General features: G+C 39.5%; 2 protein-coding genes across 4 annotated transcripts; both read left to right on the forward strand.

The window, feature by feature from the left end:
* The first annotated feature begins 16 nt into the window (after nt 1-16).
* On the forward strand, nt 17-1,739 carry LOC125377350 (putative uncharacterized protein ENSP00000383309). Its single transcript, XM_048390392.1, has 3 exons — nt 17-26; nt 611-1,241; nt 1,302-1,739. Exons 1-3 carry the CDS (start codon nt 17-19, stop codon nt 1,330-1,332), a joined length of 672 nt encoding a protein of 223 aa, XP_048246349.1. The 3' UTR covers nt 1,333-1,739.
* Nucleotides 1,740-9,542: 7,803 nt separating this feature from the next.
* On the forward strand, nt 9,543-19,642 carry LOC124130787 (arylacetamide deacetylase-like). Of its 3 annotated transcripts, none has more exons than XM_046493807.2 (7): nt 9,543-9,814; nt 10,251-10,412; nt 11,388-11,498; nt 13,311-13,428; nt 14,961-15,024; nt 16,420-16,541; nt 18,119-19,642. In XM_046493807.2, exons 2-7 carry the CDS (start codon nt 10,266-10,268, stop codon nt 18,766-18,768), a joined length of 1,212 nt encoding a protein of 403 aa, XP_046349763.2. In that variant the 5' UTR covers nt 9,543-9,814; nt 10,251-10,265; the 3' UTR covers nt 18,769-19,642. The 3 variants fall into 3 exon arrangements, with proteins under 3 accessions (XP_046349763.2, XP_046349758.2, XP_046349769.2); XM_046493802.2 differs by having other exon boundaries at nt 9,546-9,748; XM_046493813.2 differs by lacking the exon at nt 9,543-9,814 and adding an exon at nt 9,894-9,981.
* Nucleotides 19,643-24,082: the final 4,440 nt, after the last annotated feature.

A 24,082-nucleotide genomic window follows, 5' to 3' on the forward strand; every position in this document is an offset into this window, starting at 1 on the left:
GGCACGCCAAAATCCTATGATTGTGGGTTCGAATCCCAATTCGACCCAATGAATATTTCCAGGTTTGTCAGCGCCATACCCATGCTCGTTGGTTCGTGGGTTTCACCAAGTGGTAAATGTCTATGACCTGCATCACTTCGGACTATCCTCCCACAAGTCACGGAACTGGAATACTGTTCAAAACAGAGTTGAACCCAGCTCACTAACTCACTCACATGTCATCTCAGTTAATTTGTGATTTGGTCCTCATGGGGTTTCAGGTAAATGTTTTAATTCAGTATTTACGTTTCAAAGTATTTCAAGTGACTATCATCACTTGAGTATTCATAGCTGGCCATTGTTGTTGTGAATAAAACAATTTTGTGATTCAAACAGTCAGTCCTAACAATTAGTTTATACACAACTTGACATTTCAACCAATTCAATTAGTAGTTAAACTAGTGCATTTACATTGATGTTATCATTTTGCTTGTATTTTGTGAGATCTGCAAGTCTTGATAGCTGATGATATATATATATATCAGCATTCTGAAATATCATATACATGATATTCTACTTTATCATATTTCTCAGCTCACAATGTGAACAAACCTGTACCAGTAGTATTGAGCCTTTGTCCCACTTGTAGCAGTGTTGTGCCTTGACCCACCTGTGGCAGTGTTGTGCCTTGAACCACCTGTGGCAGTGTTGTGCCTTGACCCACCTGTGGCAGTGTTGTGCCTTGACCCACCTGTGGCAGTGTTGTGCCTAGACCAAACTGTGGCAGTTTTGTGCCTTGACCCACCTGTGGCAGTGTTGTGCCTAGACCAAACTGTGGCAGTGTTGTGCCTTGACCCACCTGTGGCAGTGTTGTGCCTTGACCCACCTGTGGCAGTGTTGTGCCTTGACCCACCTGTGGCAGTGTTGTGCCTAGACCAAACTGTGGCAGTTTTGTGCCTTGACCCACCTGTGGCAGTGTTGTGCCTTGACCAAACTGTGGCAGTGTTGTGCCTTGACCCACCTGTGGCAGTGTTGTGCCTAGACCAAACTGTGGCAGTGTTGTGCCTTGACCCACCTGTGGCAGTGTTGTGCCTTGACCAAACTGTGGCAGTGTTGTGCCTTGACCCCCATGTGGCAGTGTTGTGCCTTGACCAAACTGTGGCAGTGTTGTGCCTTGACCCACATGTGGCAGTGTTGTGCCTTGACCCACCTGTGGCAGTGTTGTGCCTTGACCCACCTGTAGTAGTGTTGTGCCTTGACCCAGATCAGTGGGCATCATGCAGGGCCTCATGCATGGTAAGCTCAATTATACGGACATTGGAAATCCAACAGGGCCTCTGGCCCCCAGGGTAACAGTGCCTTTTGTTATGTGTGGTGCTTCTATATAAAATGTAGACTGTTAAGTCTGAACATGAATCTGTATATATAATGTCTCACTTACTCATGGCCTTGTATAAATTTCATACATTATTTATGAATGTTGATCTGGGCTTTTGATAGTGTGACAATACCAAGTATGTGGATATTTACAGCTTAACATTCCAAGTTGTTATAGTTTCACAGAATGTAGAAATGTGTGTTTATGTTGAGCATAATTGTTCCAGAAGTAAAATGTCCCCTTTGACATAGTTTGTGATCTATTTACAAGTATATACAAGCTCTTTTCCATTGTTGACGTTTTCTTTTTGTATCAACAGAATTTTTTCATATCACCTGACGTGTTTGATGTATATGCTTTTCAATAAAATGGTATTTCCATATACTGTTTCAGTCTTATTTCTGCCTCAGGAGCGTGCATTAAAAAATGAAGATGTGTGAACGTTTATTCTTATCGACCATATCCTATTCCGATGTAGTTGCTTGTCATATTTTCTGTATGTTTTCACATTAATGATATTCAAAAATATTATTATCCACCACCGCCAGGCTGACATTCTGAGTAAACCTATGGGCGGACTGATCATCACAAAGTTAGTAGGAGCTCCAAGCATCACCAACACTGAGCAACACCTCCAGTAGTAAGACATCTGAGAACATGTTTGTTTTCCCAAACTTTATTCCACAGCAGAACCAAACTATGTGGTTGAAGGGCCAAAATGTTGTAGTGTATGTTCCGGGCCAAGAGCAAATGTTCCTAAAAGTTGTCTTTAGGTGAACAGTTTTGATCTATTAACATGTCAGTTTCACAAAATTGCACGTATTAATCATGAAAACTCTGTCAACATTGGTATCAAAGTAATAATCGAGATTAGTATGCTAAAATATATAAAAAGTAAATTACATACAGTATAACACACCTACAACACTGTTGACACTTATCAGATAAGTGACTATATACAAGAACAATCTGACAGTGATTTTTACCAATCATTTTGCTTTGAAACAGGCAAAAAATGAAAACCAGAAAGCACCAGAGCAGCATTTACGAGGATTATTCGCATACAAAATTATTATTTTTTCATAATCACAAACTGCATATAAAGTTCCCATCAATACACCTAGTTTGCTTTATGAGATTTCCGATCAAAATGTCCTATGTTCAGCGGTAAACACCTACAATCTCATTAAAATCAGATCTTAGTTCTCGCTAATATCTATATAATAACTAATATCTGATTTTAATGAGATTGTAAACACCTACAAAGTATAGCCAGATATATAGGATATAACATCAGTTGTGTATAGGCCTATTATGTGAATGTTTTTAATTATTAAAAGTTTAAATTAAATTATGTATTAAAAATAAAACCATGTGGAAGTATTCTTTGAGTGGTGAGTAAGTGCCAGTACACTTAATGTTTTTGGACATAATACCACTTAGATTCTTCTTACGATATTTTCAATTGAATATCAAACTTGATCAAACATCATATGATAAAATCAACTGAGAGGAATAGTTTCTTACCTCAATTTATATAATTAATTAATGACTCAACCGAAATTTCATCACAGATAAACTTTATTGTAAGGGAACTTTTACAATAAAGAGAAAATTTCAGCGGGAACTTACACATTTAAGGAGCTAGGTCTGTTCCTATTATGGTATATCTGTATCTAGTTTTTCCTCCCCCCTCAAAAACACCCCCCATTTTTTTAGACAGCCCCAAGAAGAAAAACCCTTGAGATAGTAGAAGTTCTACCATGTTCGAATTAACACACCAAAATGGAAACTGATGTTTTGACTGATGCAACCCAGTGAAGGAACTGACATTAGGTGCATGGTATCAAAAGGACGTTTTACACACCTGGAACCAAATCTTGCTTTGATCGGTCGGGTAGCCATGTGGTTAAAGACCCGGGTTCAATTCCTGACGTGGGTACAACGTGTGAAGCCCATTTCCGGTTGTCCCCCGCCGTGATACTGCTGGTATATTGGTAAAAGCGGTGTAAAACCATACTCACTCACTAGATCTACAAACCACGTCGCATGAGTATATTTTTAAAACCTTCAAACGCCATATATTAACGGATTCCAAATTTGGTTTGAGGTTTGAAACAGGATGGTGCCACAGGAAATATAAATATGTAGATCTACCCCCATGTATATGTATATATTTTTAGTTACTGACCGATAACGAGTTCCTGTGGCCGGTACGCTAATGCAGCAACAAGCAACATGGTTTTAATAATTTAGGTCATGGTACCACGTACCACGAGTGACTTCTGCATGCTTCTGACAGGCGTCAAATTTACAAACAAATCACGATAGCTAATATTTTTTTCTGCACGATCGTGTTTAGCTTTGTCGCAATGATGGCTAGCCTACTCTGTTATGACAAGATTTCAGACAACATTCTCAAAAAGAGTTGCACCCGACTCGCCTAAACAAATCTGACCCGACTCGCCTAAAAAATATATATATTTTGGTACGCGTTTGGCAAATATAACTTAGGTTAGGCCTAATGATCACAATTACTAGTTGCCTATATTCATACACAAGTATGGAAATAATAAAAAACAAACAAACGTATCATCCATAGAATTTGTCTTCTGTCATATTTACATCCTAAAAACATACATTAAAAGATCACTTAATTCTTTACATACCTCATGGGTTCGTTATATCCATCAAATAATAAATCCATAATTCATATCCTGAAGATAACACAACGTACGTTGCAGTTGCACCACATGTTCACTAAACTGGCATTTGTATGTTTTCCCGGAGTGAGTCAGAGCCCAGTCGGTTACCGAGACTACAACACTAACATTTAGGTACATTATGTGTATAAAATGCATTACTATGTATTTCTGATAGTTACATACGTATTCTAAAATACAAAAACCGACCATAGTTCGCTCAAAACTTTTTTAGGCGAGTCGGGTCAAAATCTTTTTAGGCGAGTCGGGTGTATCCCCTCAAAAAGGACATTAATAATACAAGTTTATGGGCGTTATTGTGAATCACTTCCGGGTTATCTCCAATCTGGCAAAAGAGGAGGTTGGTATTTGTTTACAGGCTTGACGAAAATAGCCGAAAATGGTATCTGAGATGAGTAAAATATGATCGACATACGCATGTCCGCTAAGGCTCTTTACGGTGTCATCATCGACCTTCTCCGAAGGGAGATAACAGTTACTATCATGCTAGGCTGGTTTTCCTCGACGCGCCACATGGACAGGGTACCAGTCAACTTTCACGCTTACCTCCCTTTGATAAAGACAGTGTAAGGAGTTTGTGCAAGGGCCATAACTCTTAATGTTGCCGCAGTTACTTCCCTTTAATAATAGACTGGGCTCCTGTCTTACACAAGCGTTAGGTTTGATTCGCGTACAAACAGTGGAACCAGTTTATATTGATAAACCCACGCAGTGTGTGAAGTTTTCATTTAATGCCCTGTAAGGAGCTCAATCAAGGGACTTAACTCTTGCATTCTTAAACTAGATTATCTCCCTTTGATCATTCATCGAACTCGGGTGTTCCCGTGTAATATTCTGTCATTCGTTTAGCCTTTCGATGCTCAATCCATTGGGAAAATGAGGGTCGGAGGACGACACATGCAACAGATTACCTGCGTTTAATTTACGGAGTTCATCTTTATAAATTCTTGTTGGCCAGAACATTTTAATAATATTATGTTCCTTTGCGCGATTATCTCCCTTTGATCATTAGCCGCAGAGACAACAAGGATTATCTCTCCCGCCACACGTACAGCTGATGGTCGTGGAGTACTTTCAGTTCCTTTCTTTCTTCATTTCTTATGGACCGGATCTCTCAGGCTGCTTCTCTCATTTATACAAAGAAGGTCAATCAATCAGACGTGAAATATAGTTGGTTAATATTTATTACGGGATCGATGCCAAACCTATGATTAAGAAAATACAGATGAAGAAATATTTGCAGGATCCGAGGACTGCACTTAAGAAGGAGGAAGAGAGTGCCAGGCCTGTAGATTTTCAACACTTACGTATTATGTTAATAGTTCAAGATGTTTTGAAAAAGCCGGCATTGGACCTAGCAAGACAGCTAAAAATGTTTCCCAAGGGCTAAAATATGTTAGTTAGCACAAGAGTTTGGTCTAATATATGCCATTATTTTTATGGCTTGTAACGTTTCCGGTTAATGTTAACTGCTGTAGATTTCCAGAGAACCAAAGACTGTAATTGCAATATCAAATGAGACAGATAAATATAAACTCATATGGACAGTACTCGGGAAAAGGTATTATTAATCTTGTAAATGATTTGATAGACGAGATCGGACATTTTCTAGATCTTTTAGACCCAAAACACACGACTGTAAAACACATTTGCTGAAATATTCCAGGCTTATCCAAGCAATAAAACAATATCTAAAGCGTAAGAGTATAGCCCGAACATCTAGGTTACATATACCCTTCATACCACATTTTCTTGAAAACCAAGTGAAGACGGGGGTAGAGTATATTATGATATATATTAAATAAAGTATACAACACTATGATATCCCAAAAATACATTCAAAGATGGGCACTAGATCTTGGCCTTAACATGACGGAGAAAGATTGGCAAACGATTAACCGTATCCCCCACAGATATTATGTGTCCTCAAAACAAAAATGGTTCCAATACAGTATTATTCATAGAATTATACCAACAAACGAGTTACTGTACAAAATGGGATACAAAAAAAACACATTTTTTTGCCTTTTTGTTAACGAGAAAAACAAACCTCAGTGCACATGTTCTCAGAGTGCAAAATTGAAAAACTTATCTGGAACAACCTTACAAAATGGATCAAAGACAAAACTGGAATAGAACTAGAATTTTCAAAATTGACAATTTTATTAGGATTTCAACAAAAACAAAATGAAGTATTAAATCATATTATAACTGTAACAAATCAAACATTTCCGACTCCATACCAAATTTCCCACACATCAAACAAGAAATAACCGAATCATATTACATCAACAGAAATATATCATATTCACAAAGTAAATACACACGTGAGCACCTTGATTGAAAACATGAAAAGACTCAGCAAATATCTGTTGACAACGAGTTGGCAGTGCACATGTTTTGTAAATCATGCAATCGACCGAAATATCCATGCAGTTTACTGACCGGATTCCGATTTCGTTGCGCGATTTTGATTGGACTATGCATAGACTCGTTAGTACAGCCAGAATATAACTACATAAAACCAGTCTAGTTCGGCAAGGGTGGAAACTGGACTTCTATAGTCAATTAACTCTCTTGCCTCGGGAAGATGTAGGCATGTAGGTTCCCTGGTCACGGTTCATGGCTGGCTGGTGTCTCCTGGTCTCAATGGCTTCTTGTAGTTTCCTTTGTCTCTAGTTGTTGTTGTTGGTAGACAGGACTTTGGTGGCTTCCCCTTTACCCAGTGTCCATTGCCAATTACTTAGCTATGATAACTTAAGTATGGGCTTCCATTGTCTATTGCTAATTGCCTATCAGCGCCAATCATCTGCTGGCTTCCTTTGTTAGCTTCTACCCTTTGTTATTTTCCACCTTTTGTTATCTTATTAACTTTGTTGTCCTTACATGTACATATATATGCTCTCTGCCTCATGGCATTCATTCACCTGATGAAGGAGTAAACATACACTCCGAAACGTTGTGTTCCTCATAATAAAGAAGTTGACATCCTTATATTCTCTTCCTTAATAATTTCTTTATTATCCATTATTTTTTAATTCTTTTGAAGTCCCCTTTAGAAAAAAACACGACAGCCATCTCAGGAAAGTCTCGAATCACTTAAAAAATCTTCAGCTATGATGTCGTTTCTAGTGTGATGTCATTCCGACCTTGCGTTACTATTAGATTGGAATGACGTCAACAATGCCGCCCGGATGACAAAAACAATACAATGTTTCTTTGTTGTTTAACGCCGCACTCGGCAATATTACAGCTTTATGACCTGATGACGGTGGTCTAAATAATCGACTCTGGACCAGACATGAGCATCGATACACGCAATTGGGATGCGATGACATGCATCAACCGAGTCAGCGAGCCTGACCCCCCTACCCCGTTAGTCGCCTCTTACGACAAGCATAGTCACCTTTTACGGCAAGCATGGGTTGCTGAAGACCTCTTCTACCCCAGGTCCTCATGGGTCTAAAATACAATTGTGCGTGTGAAGTGATACTAGCACATGTGCCCATGCGAATTTTATCAACTCGGTTTTTTCTAACCCTATGTGTTGTAAATGTAGAAGACTTAACGAGCTCCCGTGTAATGCCATTTTTTTAAACGAGTCCGATACCAGAACTACTCACGAGTACATAAAATGGAGTTGTCCGACATTGACGAGGTCCGAGTGTATCCTTAAAAAGTCTGTACAAAATACTGCCCCTCGTGGTTTATTCTCCCTGCAGTGTTTTATATTACAATAAACAACTCCCACTCATCGTTCATTTCTTAAACACGTGGGACCCGTGAAGATCCGGGGTAGAATAGGTCTTCAGCAACCCATGCTTGCTGTAAAAGGTGACTATGCTTGTCGTAAAAGGCGACTAACGGGATCGGGTGATCAGGCTCGCTGACTTGGTTGGTGCATGTCATTGATCCCAATTGCATGGATCGATGCTCATGATATTAATCACTGGATCGTCTGGTCGAGACTCGATTATTTACAGACCGCCGTCATATAGCTTGAATATTGCTGAGTGCGGCGTTAAACAACAAACCAACTTAAACACATGGGGGGTGGAGCAAACTTTATTTCACAGTGCTTCATTGTTGAGAAAAATACGATATGACATCATCCATTGTTCATGACGTCACAAAATGATTCCATTGCGTCAATAGGCTACCTCCAGTGAAGTTTCTATGTAGGGTTGACAGTTCATAATGTTTTTTTAACAAAATTGACTGATAAGTGGACTCAAGGTTCATTGGTATGATCAAAACCAACCTAACGACAACAGCATACGTGTATATGTAGACTGTATGAAAGCGAACCAGTACTCAGTGACTATATGTACGATCAAACATCGGGACTATCGCCGTGCGTTGTCTAAATTCCGGTGCGGTAAACTCCCCTTAGCAACTGAGACAGGAGGATACTCCAAACTCCCAACATCGCTGAATAACAGAATACGCGCAAGCTCCTAGTTTCTATTCATAGGACATTTACTGCAAAGGTAGTATCAATTTTATCTTATAATGATTGACAATCACTGTCAGCTTTTATTTCAAAATTTGAAATATATAAAAGGAGCTAGGCTAGGATGTATTTACCATCCAACATTACCTACCTTTTAGTGTTCAAACGTCTTTAAATTGTATATGTGTGTCCCAAAAAGCCAGGTTGGCATTATCTGCATGTAACGTTGTTTTTGTTTTGTTGTTGAGTATAATCCTCTCTCCCTTTTACACATCGACTGACCGATTGTGTAACTATATTCCGTTATCAGACCGAAATTCTTGTTTTACAATTCTTTACAAAAGCATCAAACCATGTCACCTTCGTACTTCGCATGGAAAAAGGAAATATAATATCTCACATACAATACTGAGATACATGTGCAATGAACTGATTATGATTTTGAAGAATTGGTACATAAGATCACCCAAATTGTACATGTTCAAATACATGTGAAAATGGTTAGCATTATTATTTTTTTACGAAATGTACATTGTTCAAGTCATTAACGTGAAATTGTATTTAAAAGCCTTAACATATTGTTCATCTACGGAAATGCAGATCACGGTGAAACGATCACTAGCTATACTATGCGCATCTTCAACGACATGGTCATATGATATGAAGAGACGGAGCCCAGCTTACGGATAGGGAGCAACCATTTCATTTTCAGGGGGCGGGATTTTGGTTTGAGATCAGCATTTTAATTTTGTTTGGGAGGTCAAAATTATTTGTTCCTACATAATCTGGATGCTTATTTACTAAAATCAGAGACCATATAATATTATCTATTATATGGTCTCTGCTAAAATTGATAAACATGACTGACTGTATTCTTCGGACATTTTTAAAAAAAAGTCAAGAAAAGCGTAGGTTCTTTTCTTTCTTCAATATGCGAGGTATATGTAGAATAATTTCTCAGAAAAACGTGAGTTAGTCAGCATTTTTTCAGCTATTCGCGGCGATCTCAGTAGAACAAGACTCGTGATTATATTTTTAGAACACCCCCGAAAATCAAATGCTTCCTCCCTTGTCTGCCGCGCCAGTCTAAAGTAGGCTGTAAGGAGTTGTAGTGTATGTCTCCCAACTTAGTAACACCCGGACGAAAAAGGGAAATGTTTCGTCTTGTCCACGCATACACAGAAAGTCGTTAAAAGAATAGAGTCGACAAGCGAGGTATACTTGTAGACGTAATATGATCAATGATTGTCTTGATCAAATGCCAAGAAACGTGTTCATGAGGTATCGTAAGACTTAGCACTAAATTAAAGCTCTTGGCAGCGCTTTTGTAATTTGAGCGACCTTCGTGTTGTCATGCATGATGGTCGCACCGTCTTATCACACAACATCATATAAGACAACCTAATTTGAAATTATGAAAGGGGACCGTTTTATTTTCAGAAAATGATGTAAATAATAGAACAGAAATAAAATACCCTGTATAGCTAAGGATGCGTAAATGTTAATGGGTATTTTACTGTACAATCATGGTTTTACAGTAATCCAATCATTAAGAAAGAGTTATAATTAATAAATTATTTTTTATGTGAATCCTCTCGATTATTTGCACACTTTCATGTCATGTGTAACTGATTCTTTTTTTTATCAAAGTGTCAAAATATGAACAAACAAACATACACACTATAATTTGTTTATGATCTTGTGTTAATGTTTACAGACAGTCATCTGCACTATGGGATGCGTGAAGGTATCTGCCCTCTTGGTATCTGTCCTTGTGACAGGCCTCTCTATCTACCTGTACACACCTATACCTGACGACCTGGAAGAACCATGGAAGCTCAGGATATACACAGCAGCATTTAAGTTACTACAACTTGTGGTAAGTCTTATGTTTGAAAAAACGCCTCTGTGATCTAGTGGTAGAGCAAGCGCCAAGAGAGCGGAAGGTCCAGGGTTCGGTCCCCAGCCGCGTCATACCAAAAGCTGTTAAAAGATGGTACTTCTTGTCACCCTGTTTGGCGCTCGGCATTAAGGGACTAAAACAAGGACTGGTCGGCTGGGAGTCAGTATACTGTGTCTGAGTGGGGTATTCATGTCAAACTGTGGCATGCTATCTCAGTGGGCTAAAACAAGGACTGGTCGGCTCGGAGTCAGTATACTGTGTCTGAGTGGGGTATTCATGTTAAACTGTGTCATGGTATCTCAGTGAGCTAGCACTATAAATCGGCATCACATGCATGCACATTGCTATATAAGTGCAATAATCTTAGACCCGACGTTAAACCCAATTTCCCCTCACCTCACCTATGTTCGAAAATGGAACAAAGTAGTGATATGTAACTCTTCTCAAAATGAAATAATCAGATCTATGTTAGGGACGACCATTTGGTATTTCTGGTAGGAGTGTGGGGAGCCTGGGGTTTTATATTTGGAGAAAAATAATTTGTCCCCGAAAAATGTTGACAAAAGTACTTATGCTTCAGACTATTGAAACAAACCGAAATTGTTGGCCACAAAAAGGAAGACTGTGCAAAATGTTTTTTAAAAGAAAAAATGTAGGCTCTGGACAACCTGGACCCGTGGTTAGTCACGTGATATATTGTTTAACGGCAATAACAATCAAAGTCCATGTTTACATTACAAATTGCTAAATTTCTTTCTGCCTACACACACATTACTTCTCACATTTTTGGTTTGAGTAAATATGTAAAATCTGGTCGTTTGCTCTCGTCGCTGCCCTAGATTGACATTCCATTCTTCAAAAGTTTTGCACTATTTATAATAATCTCAATGAGGTCATTATCACTGAGAGCAAAATTATGCAATAATGATGCTAATTTTCTTTTGTTTCCAGGGCAGAGTTACTGACTCCACTGATTGTGGCAGCTATGCAAACACACTGCGTCTGCTGGACACGATGGCAGAGGCCGGGGCATTCAACCACAAACCAAGTCCATTCCTTAATGTATGTTATCTTGTTTATTATTCAACTGATTTTATTTGTCAGTATAACAAAAGGCAGAGGCATAATACAATAATTAAAATAATTTTAAAAATATTTTTGTTTTGAGGTTAGTTTAAAAAATACCCACTTGTAGTCCAACTTGGGCCCGTCGAGCAGTAATAAGCATCACAATGGACATGTGAATCTGCCCTTGAAGCATGGAGACCCGTGAAGATCCGGGGTCTTCAGAAACCCATGCTTGTCGTAAAAGGCGCCTATGCTTGTCACAAGAGGTGCTTAACGGTATCGGGTGCTCAGGCTCGCTGACTTGGTTGATGCTTGTCATCACTGGGTTGTCTGGGCCAGACTGGATTATTTACAGACCGCCGTCATATTTCTGAAATATTGCTGAGTGTGGCGTTAAACAACAAACAAACAAACAAACAAACTAGAAGGATTGATCTAAAAAAGTTTAAGATAATGATAGAATATAATGGGCCAACCACATCTTTTACTTGAAGCACCGACACTTTTCTTCTGAATCTTCATCAAATGGAAAAATGAATTTGGCTTTGTGTTATTAAGCCTGCTTTGATAAACAGTTTTCGTTTTTAAACCATTCTGTATCGAAACATCGTATAGCCCTGTAAAGTCCACACACAAAGTACATGTATACAGTTTTAAGATAAATGATGAGAAATCTACCTGAAGGAATGCTGTCCTTGTATGTATTGTCATATTTGTATAGCAATTAATTTGTAAACATGTGTATTCTCACTAAACTCTGATCTATTTCTCCAATACAATACCTGTTTGCTCGTGTGAAAGGAGTAAAAGATCTGAAATTGTTAACCTACTGTGTCAGTTACAACCAGCCTTTCAAGTTCACACGAGCCCGTGACTACTACCCCGGTAAATTGTGCCGAGGACAAGTAGATACATTACAAATCCAATCTAGTCTTTATTGACTGGTACCATTTGAGGGCTGTAATTCTGAAACAGGTTCTCAATGCTTCAGTTTTGCTACAAATTGGAACAATAACACTGACAGAAATATACAGTGAACTTTATTGGCTTGTTCAGCAGGATCAACTACAAAGTCTGGGGACGAGCGAAAGAAGGTTTACACTTAGTCTGCTTAGAAAAAAGATATTTCCAAGGCTGAACTATTAGCATTCTGTCAGCAGTCCCAGACAAATTTCACAGTAAAATCATCAAAATTCTATGGTAGAATTACCAAAATTCTGTGTTAAATTACCAAAAGTCTTTGGTGAAAACATATCCATTTACCCCTCAAAAATTAATACATTTAAAAATAAAAAATTAAAAAAATTTCTTTACAAATTTTAATCTCTTGCGTTTCTTAAGACATTTAAGTTTGGGTTTCAACATGTCAACTTTATATAGTCGTAATACCTCAAGAAGGTTTAAAAATGAGAATTATTTATTTTTAATTTTGTTTTGATGTTGGATCATATTTTGTATGTTTGAATTGCATGTTAAATGCTTGGGCATCCAATAATCGAGTGCAAAATTTTAAGAATAGCTTGAAAATAATGACAGATAGTGTATTGATTCGCTGTGCAGAGTTGCGTCCCTTGGGCACGCCAGAATCCTATGATTGTGGGTTCAAATCCTGGTTTGCCCCGATTATGTTTCTAGGTTTATCAGCACCATACCCGTGCTCGTGGGTTTCACCGAAGTGGTAAATGCCTGAGACCTGCATCACTTCGGGCTTTCCTCCCACATTAAACTGACACGCCGTGATATAACTGGAATACTGTTGAAAGCGGCATTAAACCCAACTCACTCACTCACTATATGTTACTGCAGGTCACTGACACATGGTTTGATGGGGTCAAGGTTCGGATATACCGCCCCAAGAGCGGCCACACTCCCAGTCCAGCTCTAGTGTATTACCATGGTGGAGGCTGGACATTCGGAAGTGTTGGTCAGTTGTTTGTTTATTTTCACATATCTTAGACCACCATACATGTATCAATAATTTACACAATTTGAGGTGGGAAGCATTTTTTTGTTCATTGTTTTTTTTAACATGTTCAAGGCAACTGTGTACCTTTACTATTGATGGATGTGATTCACATGAGGTTTGTTTTTTGTTTATTTCTTGTTTAACACAGCACTCAGCAATATTCAAGCTACATGATGTAAATAATAAAATCTGGACCAGACAGTCCAGTGATTTACTTCATGAGCATCAGTCTACGCAATCGGAAAGCAAGTCAGCGAGCCTGACCAACCGATCCCGTTAGTCGCCTCTTACAACAATCATAGTCGCCTTTTACGGCAAGCATAGGTTGCTGAAGACCAATTGTACCCCCATGCTTCACATGAAGTATGGATGTTTGGTGTATTTCATCCTGGGTGCAGGGCGGGGAACAGATGGCATTGTGAAGTTGTCTCTGAAGGTGGGGAGAGGGGAGGGAGGGACAGTGGGTGAAATATCTTTATGGCTACTTTCCTTTCATTCTAGCTTAGGAAAATAAAAGTAGCCAGACTGTCCGACCTAATTTTCTATCAGAGAGCTATAATATATAAACCTTCTTACCCCATCTCAAATATAAACAATTTTTCACCTTTTTTTGTCTAGGTCCAAACTGAGTAAGAACACAATACAAGTAATCCATACGATTAAACTTGCCGAATTTTGTTTTGTCTGCTATATAATGTTAGCACTTCATGATACTTCATATCTCCGGAATCACAGTGTCCCTTCCTACACCCATCTCAGACACTGTGGCAGAGGCAAGGATGGAGATTTTATGACGCTTCATGCGGTTTGTTTAGCATATGGGCAGTCAAGGATGAGGGGTTATCTCCCATGAAAAAAACATTCTTTGAAACTCCAAAATGTCCAAAGTTCAAACAAAGTTTGCCTTCCAAGATTCGTGTTATTATTTGAAATGTGGAAATTTGTGAGATTTGGATGCAAAGTGTCCTGGGAAGTTTTAATGTCTGTTCCAATTATAAGCACCATAATTTATAGAGTGGTATATTTGGCAACGTGGATAGTTTGACTTAGTCGTCTTGTCACACAGGAACTCGATGATAACGTGTATAACATAATATATTCGTATAGAAAAAAATCACACCCCTCTATATACATAGAGACGAGTTCCTGCGTCTTGTCATCACTAGAAAATCCATACATTGAATGGTGACATTTAGATTACAGTGGCCCTGTATTTTCTTCATTGATCCTTGTTGTATTGATAGTTTAAGGTTGATGACGAGGGACGTTGCTCATAATTTCAATCACTGGTTTGTTTGGTGGAGGCACATTATTTACAGGCTTCCGTTAAAAACCTGGAATATTGCAGACTGCAGCATTACATAAAACACAAACTATACCACACTTGTTCATCACTTCTATGAAGAAGTTTTAGTTGACTGAGCAACATGCCAAAGAGCGTTCTGTCCTGTTTTCAAAACATATATGTTGGAGTACTGTTTTGTTTGCAGCGTTATACGACCGCTTCACCAGACAGATAGCGGAATCAGCAAACATATTGGTGGTGTCAGTCGAGTAAGTTTTGCTGTCATTTATGTAATCTGGTTCTCAAACAGCTTGGGTAAACAAGATAGACTTTACATAGCTCATATACTTCACGAGCTCAGCTGGTCATAGACCAACACAGCTATGCTATGTTCGTCCTACTGCCTGCGAGCTTGCACAGTCAGTTTCTGGGTGATTTAGGGACCGGTCATTTATTTGTAATGGGGTTGCCAAAAATATGACGTTCTCCAAGGATAGTCATTAAAAGATGTATATTTTATGATAAAATATGCTTGTGCATTTTATGTTTTGTCATTTACAAGGACATGGGGAGGGTCATCCAAAATATGACAAGCATCAGGGGAGCATCGTTATTTTCAGTACATTAGTGCATCAAAGACCTCTGACCCACCCATTCCTGAAGATTCGGGTAGAATAGGTCTTCAACAACCCATGCTTGCTGTAAAAGGCGATTATGCTTGTCGTAAGAGGCGACTAACAGGATCGGGTGGTCAGCCTCGCTGACTTGGTTGATGTATGTCATCGGCCCCAACTGGGTGGATCGATGCTCATAATATCGATCACTGGATTGTCTGGTCCAGACTCAATCATGTACAGACCGCCGCCATACAGCTGGAATATTGCTGAGTGCAGCGTTAAACAACAAACCAACCTGTAGTGAATGACCCGTCCCTTACATGAACATTTAGAAGTCATTTTTCCAAATTCGACTTCTGGATTATTCCTCATCAACAATTCTAGGTCCAGTTCTACAAGCCAAATCGGTAATGTTAAGTGGGCACATTAAGAAGACTCCTTTGTGGATGCTAACTTGAAAGTCCAAAGCCTTTAAGGTCAATAGCCAAGGCTAAATCAGTGTGAGAATTAATGATCACCATCAAGCGCTGCTTAATTAAAAAACATGGTTGACATTGTTTTGCTGTTATTAAGGCCACATGGGTTTTCTTCCCAATAATCTGTGTGCAAGGTGTATATAAACAATATACAACACTCGTGACATGTACAGAAAGATGGCATATTTAGGTCACATGTTACTCGAGGCCTTCCAGCCTTTCTGGTATCCCTTGATGACTTCCTTTAAAGCTCACAGATATTGATGGATTTAGGACAGTTTCTGTTTGTAAACATGTAACCAGTCAAATCAATTTAGTGAGTGAGTGAGTGAGTTGGGTTTAACGCCGCTTTTAACAGTATTCCAGTTATATCGCGGCGTGTCACCTTAATGTGGGAGGAAAGTCCGCAATGATGCAGGTCTCAGACGTTTACCACAGTTTTTAAGCATGTCCTTATGATGTGATTGATGAAGTTAATTCAAAGTCGCTATTTTGGATGGCTCATTCCAAGGTCATATATTTTCATTAAGTGGAACTTGACAAATTAAGTTGAGTCAAAACATCTTTCCAGATACCGCCTTGCTCCGGAACACCCTTTCCCCATCCCGTTTGAGGACTGTGTGACGGCTACCCTACACCTGCTCCAGAACCCCCAGCAGTATGGGGTGGACGGCAACAGGATTGCTGTGGGAGGTAAGAGTTGTCTCCCCTCATCAGGATCAACAGGTGATCAGATTTGCATGGATGTAAAATAGCCTTGTGCGGTGGACATAAAAGTCCTATCAATGGACACATTCTACCAATGGATGAAAAAGTGACATAGGACTGCTAGGACTTCCTGTCCAAGTGAACTCTATTCCAGCCTTATCAGTGGGCAGTGACATGACATATACCAGTATGTGGACTTCGCCCTTTGAAACTGTCACTGTGGAACTTGTTCTTTTAAGCAGTGACTAATTAAAAGACACAAGAAATATATCCTGTCTGTACTGAATATTATTACTTTTATTTGCTATTTAAATACAAAGAAGATGGGTGAAGGGTGATTTTTGATGACCATAACATTAATGCATTGCAAGATTCCAGAAAAAAAGTTTTCTTTTCCCTGTATTTCCTTAACTGGAATGGTGCTGCTGAAATAAAAAATTTTGAAATTAATTTTACATTTGATTTTGATTTCTTTCACAGCCAAACTCCCCCCCCCCCCCCCTTTTTTTTAGTATTTTGGGTCGATGGATCCGTAAAACAAAATAAGCCATGTTGACATACTATGTTAAAATATATATGAGTGAATGAATGTTTGATGCTAGTCATGGGAACATATTTTGACTGATTAACCAATATTATTCATGTAGCAAACTGTTATTTAATACATGGTGAGTTTGCTTCTTGTGTGGAAACATAAATTAAATATCAGTTTTTTAATATTTAAAAAAGATCTTGTAAAACTTAAATGGTCTGAATTTCAAGCAATTTCATCCACATTGTGTTGAATTGATGTGTCAAATTATCAGTTGTCCCGAAGTAAAAGCTTGGTCCCTGCATATTCCTTCTTTATTCATCAGTTTTTGGTTGTGTTGAAACCTCGGCTAACTCAATATTTACATAGGTCCTTTTAACTTCCACACAATGGTGTTTGACTGTATAAATATCCCAGTTCTATGTGATCGGTGGAGTCTCAAGGCTCTAGTTTGGCATCTCAAGTTGTCAATCTTGTCACAACCATCTCTCAGTAGTCCTCAGCAATGCTTGCCGTAAAAGGCAACTATGCTTGTCGTAAAAGGTGACTAACGGGATCGGGTGATCAGGCTCCCTGACTTGGTTAATGCAATTTCGGGGTAGAATAGGTCTTCAGCAGCCCATGCTTGCCATAAAAGGCGACTATGCTTGTCGTAAAAGGCGACTAACGGGATCGGGTAGTCAGGCTCGTTGACTTGGTTGATGCATGTCATCGATCCCATTTGCGTGGCTCGATGCTCATGATATTAATCACTGGATTGTCTGGTCCAGACTTGATTATTTACAGACCGCCGTCATATACCTGGAATTTTGCTGAGTGCGGCGTAAAACAACAAACCAGTCTCTCAGTATGTGTGTTCTGTGAAAGGTTTTTGTGGGTATCACTAAATATTAAATGCACTGAAGTTACCTAATGTGAAACCTTCAGCTTACTTTCATTTCCAAATGAAAATTTCGGTCTTTGGTTTAATACTTAAAAACTACAGAAAGTATGTTGCAAATAATCACCCACTCACACTCGTCTGTTTCAGGTGACAGTGCTGGCGGCAACCTGGCCGCCGCTGTTGCACTGAGGCTCGGCAACAACAAACAGCTCCCACGTCTGTCCTTCCAGATGCTCATATATCCCTGCGTTCAGCCCTTGGACCTCAAGTTGCCGTCTTACACAAATCCATTGAACTTCTTTGCCACAGGCCCAAACGATATGGCTTGGTACTGGGCCGCCTACATTGGACAGACCTCCCATCCCGATCTAGTTGAAGCCATGGTTCACAACCAGCACACCTCAGCATCAGCGAAGCGGTCAAAATATGCTGATTTTGTTGATGCCAATGCCAATTTACCGAAGAGGTTTCTGAGGAAGGAGACTTCCAGAGATGTAGATTACGGTAATGAGACTCTGTGGGCGGAGATAGCACCGCGAGCTACCAACCCGTACCTGGCTCCTCTCCTTGCTGAGGACTTCACAGGAGTCCCGCCATCTCTGTTGGTCACGGCGGAGTATGACGTGTTACGAGATGAAAGCATCATGTATGCTCAACGACTGAGAAAAGCAGGGATTAAGGTCGCACATAGACATTATATTGCAATACACTCAGTACTGGTATTGGATCTTTTTGAAGTAGGTAGAACAGCTATAGCTGACATGGCCAGGGATCTCCAAAAACATTTTTTCCAGTAATTAAGATGAGGAAGGATGTTTATTTCTGTTTTAGCTTTTAGCGAACAATGTCTTTTTACATTATGGTTTTGATACTTGTGTTTGTGACTGAAATGACCAACCGTGAATTGTAGTTAGTCACATGAGATGCTTAGAAAATCGTTTATTGCCTTTATGCTTTATTGAGTTTTTTATCCCATTTTATCCCCCCGGCATATAATGCTCACCTGGACAATATGTTGTCCTCCTGACTGTTTATGGGTGATAGCTTACCTGGATAATATGTTGTCCTACTGACACCCTATGAGGTGATAGCTCACCTGGATGCTGTGTTGTCCTCCTGACTGTCTATGGGTGATAGCTCACCTGAATGATATGTTGTCCTGACCATCTATGAGGTGATAGCTTACCTGGATAATATGTTGTCCTACTGACACCCTATGAGGTGATAGCTCACCTGGATGCTGTGTTGTCCTCCTGACTGTCTATGGGTGATAGCTCACCTGAATGATATGTTGTCCTGACCATCTATGAGGTGATAGCTTACCTGGATAATATGTTGTCCTGCTGACACCCTATGAGGTGATAGCTCACCTGGATGATGTGTTGTCCTCTCAATTTTCTACTGGGTGACAGCTCACCTGCACAATGGGTTGTCCTCCTGACAGTCATCGAACTGATAGCTCACCTTGATAATCAGTTTACTTCCTGTCTACTTGGTGATAGCTCACCTGAACAATATGTTGTCCTCTTGACTACTGGATGAATGTCACCTGGATGATGTGTTCTTCTGGCAATAACCTAGGTGACAGCTCACCTGAACAACGTCTTGTGCTCCTTGCTGTTCATGGCTCACCTGGAAGTCTTTTGACAATTATATACATGTTGTACAATTAGAAACTTCTATATGTGGTGATGTTTTTATATCAAAAATGTAATGTTACATAATAAATCTTGAAATATATGATAAATGAATTAATTGATGATTGATTGTTTGTTGTTTGACGCCGCACTCAGCAATATTACAGCTATATGACGACAGTCTGTAAATAATCATGTCTGGACCAGACAATCCAGTGATTGACGTCATGAGCAGCGATCCATGCAATTGGGAAAGGATGACATGCATCAACCGAGTCAGCGAGCCTGACCACCCAATGCTGTTAGTCACCTCTTACGATCGTCGCCTTTTACGACAAGCATGAGTTGATGAATGTTGGCGTTAAATAGTGTTTCAGTGAATGTTGGTGTATGATGACAGTGTTTCAGTGAATGTTGGTGTAAAACAGTGTTTCAGTGAATGTTGGTGTTGAACAGTGTTTCAGTGAATGTTGGTGTATGATGACAGTGTTTCAGTGAATGTTTGCGTTAAACAGTGTTTCAGTGAATGTTGGTGTAAAACAGTGTTTCAGTAAATGTTGGTGTAAAACAATGTTTCAGTGAATGTTGGTGTTGAACAGTGTTTCAGTGAATGTTGGTGTTGAACAGTGTTTCAGTGAATGTTGGTGTATGATGACAGTGTTTCAGTGAATGTTTGCGTTAAACAGTGTTTCAGTGAATGTTGGTGTAAAACAGTGTTTCAGTGAATGTTGGCGTTAAACAGTGTTTCAGTGAATGTTGGTGTTGAACAGTGTTTCAGTGAATGTTGGTGTATGATGACAATGTTTCAGTGAATGTTTGCGTTAAACAGTGTTTCAGTGAATGTTGGTGTAAAACAGTGTTTCAGTGAATGTTAATGTATGATAACAGTGTTTCAATGAATGTTGGTGCATGATATCAATGTTTCCATGAATGTTGGTGTATGATAACAGTGTTTCAGTGAATGTTGGTGTATGATAAGTGTTTCAGTGAATGTTGGTGTACGATAACAGTGTTTCAGTGAATGTTGGTGTTGAATAGTGTTTCAGTGAATGTCCTTGCGTTAAACAGTGTTTCAGTGAATGTTAATGTATGATAACAGTGTTTCAGTGAATTTTTGTGTTAAAGAGTGTTTCAGTGAATGTTAATGTATGATAACAGTGTTTCAATGAATGTTGGTGTATGATATCAATGTTTCAGTAAATGTTGGTGTATGATAAGTGTTTCAGTGAATGTTGGTGTTGAACAGTGTTTCAGTAAATGTATGATAACAGTGTTTCAGTGAATGTTGGTGTATGAAAACTGTTTCAGTGAATAATGGTGTATGATAACAATGTTTCAGTGAATGTTGGTGTTAAACAGTGTTTCAGTGAATGTTGCTGTATGATAACAGTGTTTCAATGAATGTTGGCGTAATACAGTGTTTCAGTGAATGTTGGTGTATCATCATACACAGTATGATAACACTGTTTCAGTGAATGTTGGTATATGATAACTGTTTCAGTGAATGTTGGTATATGATAACTGTTTCAGTGAATGTTGGTGTTACACAGTGTTTCAGTCAATGTTGGTGTGTGATAACAGTGTTTCAGTACGTGTTGGTGTATGATGACAATGTTTCAGTGAATGTTGGTGTATGATAACAGTGTTTCAGTCAGTGTTAGTGTATGATGTTGTTTCTGTGAATGTTGGTGTATGATAACACTCATTCAATGAATGTGGGTGTATGATAACAGTGTTTCAGTCAATGTTAGTGCATGATAACACTGTTTCAGTGAATATTGATGCATGATGACTGTTACAGTGAATGTTGGTGTATGATAACACTGTTTCAGTGAATATTGATGCATGATGACTGTTTCAGTGAATATTAGTGTATGATAATGTTTTTTGTGAAAGTTGGTGTATGATAACTGATTCAGTAAATGTTGGTATATATGAAAACAGTGTTTCAGTAAGTGTTGGTGTATGATAACAATGTTTCCGTGAATACTGATGCATGATTACTGTTACAGTGAATGTTGGTGTATGATAACAGTGTTTCAGTCAATGTTTGTGTAAGATGTTGTTTCTGTGAATGTTGGTGTATGATAACAATGTTTCAGTGAATGTTGGTGTGAGACAGTGTTTCAGTAAGTGTTAGTGTATGATAACAATGTTTCAGTGAATACTGATGCATGATTACTGTTACAGTGAATGTTGGTGTATGATAACAGTGTTTCAGTCAATGTTTGTGTATGATGTTGTTTCTGTGAATGTTGGTGTATGATAACAATGTTTCAGTGAATGCTGGTATATGAAAACAGTGTTTCAGTGACTTTATAACGTTGCAGTCCGTAAATCGGGATATCACGTCTGCGTGTCCACAGTCGAATCTGGACCAGGATAACAAGCAACTGAAATCACGAGCAACGTCCCCGAGAGCGGCGTTAAACAACAAACAAAAATTAGCAACCATCCACGACAATGTTGCGATGACATGCAGGTCACAGAGTCTGACCGATTCCCATTGGTCGGCTCTTGGGACGTGAAGAAATACTAGGATATTTTCTTCACCCACAAGGGCGCCCAACTGTTCAACTGTTCTCAATGAAGAAATGATCGAATTCCTCGTCACATCTGATAGGTTTAACTGCCCAGTTCGAATGATGACAATCAATATTATTTTTGTAAATTGAAAGCACCAACTCTTCGCAAATGATAATAAAATCACAGTGAGTTAAATATTAAATGGTACACGCAAAAGCTTCTTGCGTTCTTCTAAATGCTGGCATTGGTTGCAGAAGATTTCGTGCAGCCGCAACTGAGTTGCTTATCTGTATTCGTCGATCATAAAAAATATGAGGGTATTATATTCATATATTTTTACATGCACATTTTCAAAACCAACACGACCACCGAGCGTGCAATTTCTTAAAGTTAACTGCCCGAGACGAAAACAGCCCGTCATTCGGGCAGGAAGGTATTTCCAACGCTGTGGTATATGTGGTGTGTGGCAGATGCTATGACCGCCAACGATCTTGAAGGTCGATAGGGCTAAGACAGGAAATTTCTATGTTGTCGTTCTTGGATCAATAGTGTGTGATACCGTTACGATTTGGCAAACATTTATCCACTCGACGAGGCACACTGCGTACCAGTCTCTCAATTGCGATTTGAAGGAGTCTTTCCCATTCCTCTCGCAGCGTCAACGTGGTCAGCGACCTATGACGTTGACGTACACGTCTTCCTATTACACCAATGATTATTAACAGACTCATCATCCATGTTTAAATTTTGATCGATTCCATGTTTTTGACTTTTTCCATTTTCGCTTGTTTTGATGGCGGCCATATTGGATTTGACCTATTTTGGGTGTTTCCCAAAGTCAAATTTTGGTAAACTATTTTGTTCTTGAAAGAAGACCTATCAAGGGACTGAAATGCATTACTAAACCTTTTCCGTCAATTTTGTTGAGCCTTCGTGAAAAAAAACCTTTAATTACCGGACTACAAGACTTGTTCCCCCGCGAAAGGTCTGGACTCATCGCTGGCCATGGCATTCTATGGATGCTGTGCTGCTGGAGATGGGCGCTGACGATTCGTGCACGGCGAGCATGAGTTTTCTCGCCCTGAAAGACAAAACGTCGACCCACACGTCGGGACAACAAAAGGACAACAAAAGGACAACACAGGTTTGTCAGGATGTTGGCCCGATAGTACTGTCCAGTGACCCTTCCGGACACAATATGGAATGGGGTTCGCTCAGTCATAGTGATGACACCCCCTACCATAACCTATCCACCGCCAAATCTGTCATGAGGTCTCAATTTGACATTGGTTTGACGTTCATTTCGACGTCGCCTGTCAAGGAAGTGTGAAGTGAATCGGGACTCATCTGAAAACATGACACGTGATCAGCGACGATTTACCCCAGTTTCGACGTTGTGTGCACCATTGACGTCTGTTGGCAATGACGATTTGTAAGGGGCGACACAACACGCCTAACAGGGAGATAAGGTGCATGTATACGATTACTAACCGTCTGACCCGTACCTCGTACTTCTGCAAGCGCCGCATCGCTAGTTCATACACAAACATTGGGCACGGGTGGCCCAGTCGCCTGAGGCGCCGCAATTCGCTGTGCAGAGTTGCGTTCCTTGGGCACGCCAGAAACCTATGAATGTGGGTTCGAATCCCGGTTCGCCCCGATTATGTAACTAGGTTTGTCAGCACCATACCCGTGCTCGTGGGTTTCACCGAAGAGGTAAACGTCTGAGACCTGCAGCACTTCGGGCTTTCCTCCCACATGAAGCTGACACGCCGTGATGTAACTGGTATACTGTTGAAAGCGGCGTTAAACACAACTCACTCACTCATACATAAACAATGAATGAATTCAAGTAAATCACAACTGTAGGATAGGCAGAATCAATAAGATTGACAGACACAATGGTCCACGGAGGTCAATCGATCTTCCTTGAAAATGTCAAAATCAG

This window comes from Haliotis rufescens, unplaced genomic scaffold (assembly GCF_023055435.1).
Source record: "Haliotis rufescens isolate VD_foot unplaced genomic scaffold, xgHalRufe1.0.p SCAF_9, whole genome shotgun sequence".
Taxonomy (NCBI): domain Eukaryota; kingdom Metazoa; phylum Mollusca; class Gastropoda; order Lepetellida; family Haliotidae; genus Haliotis; species Haliotis rufescens.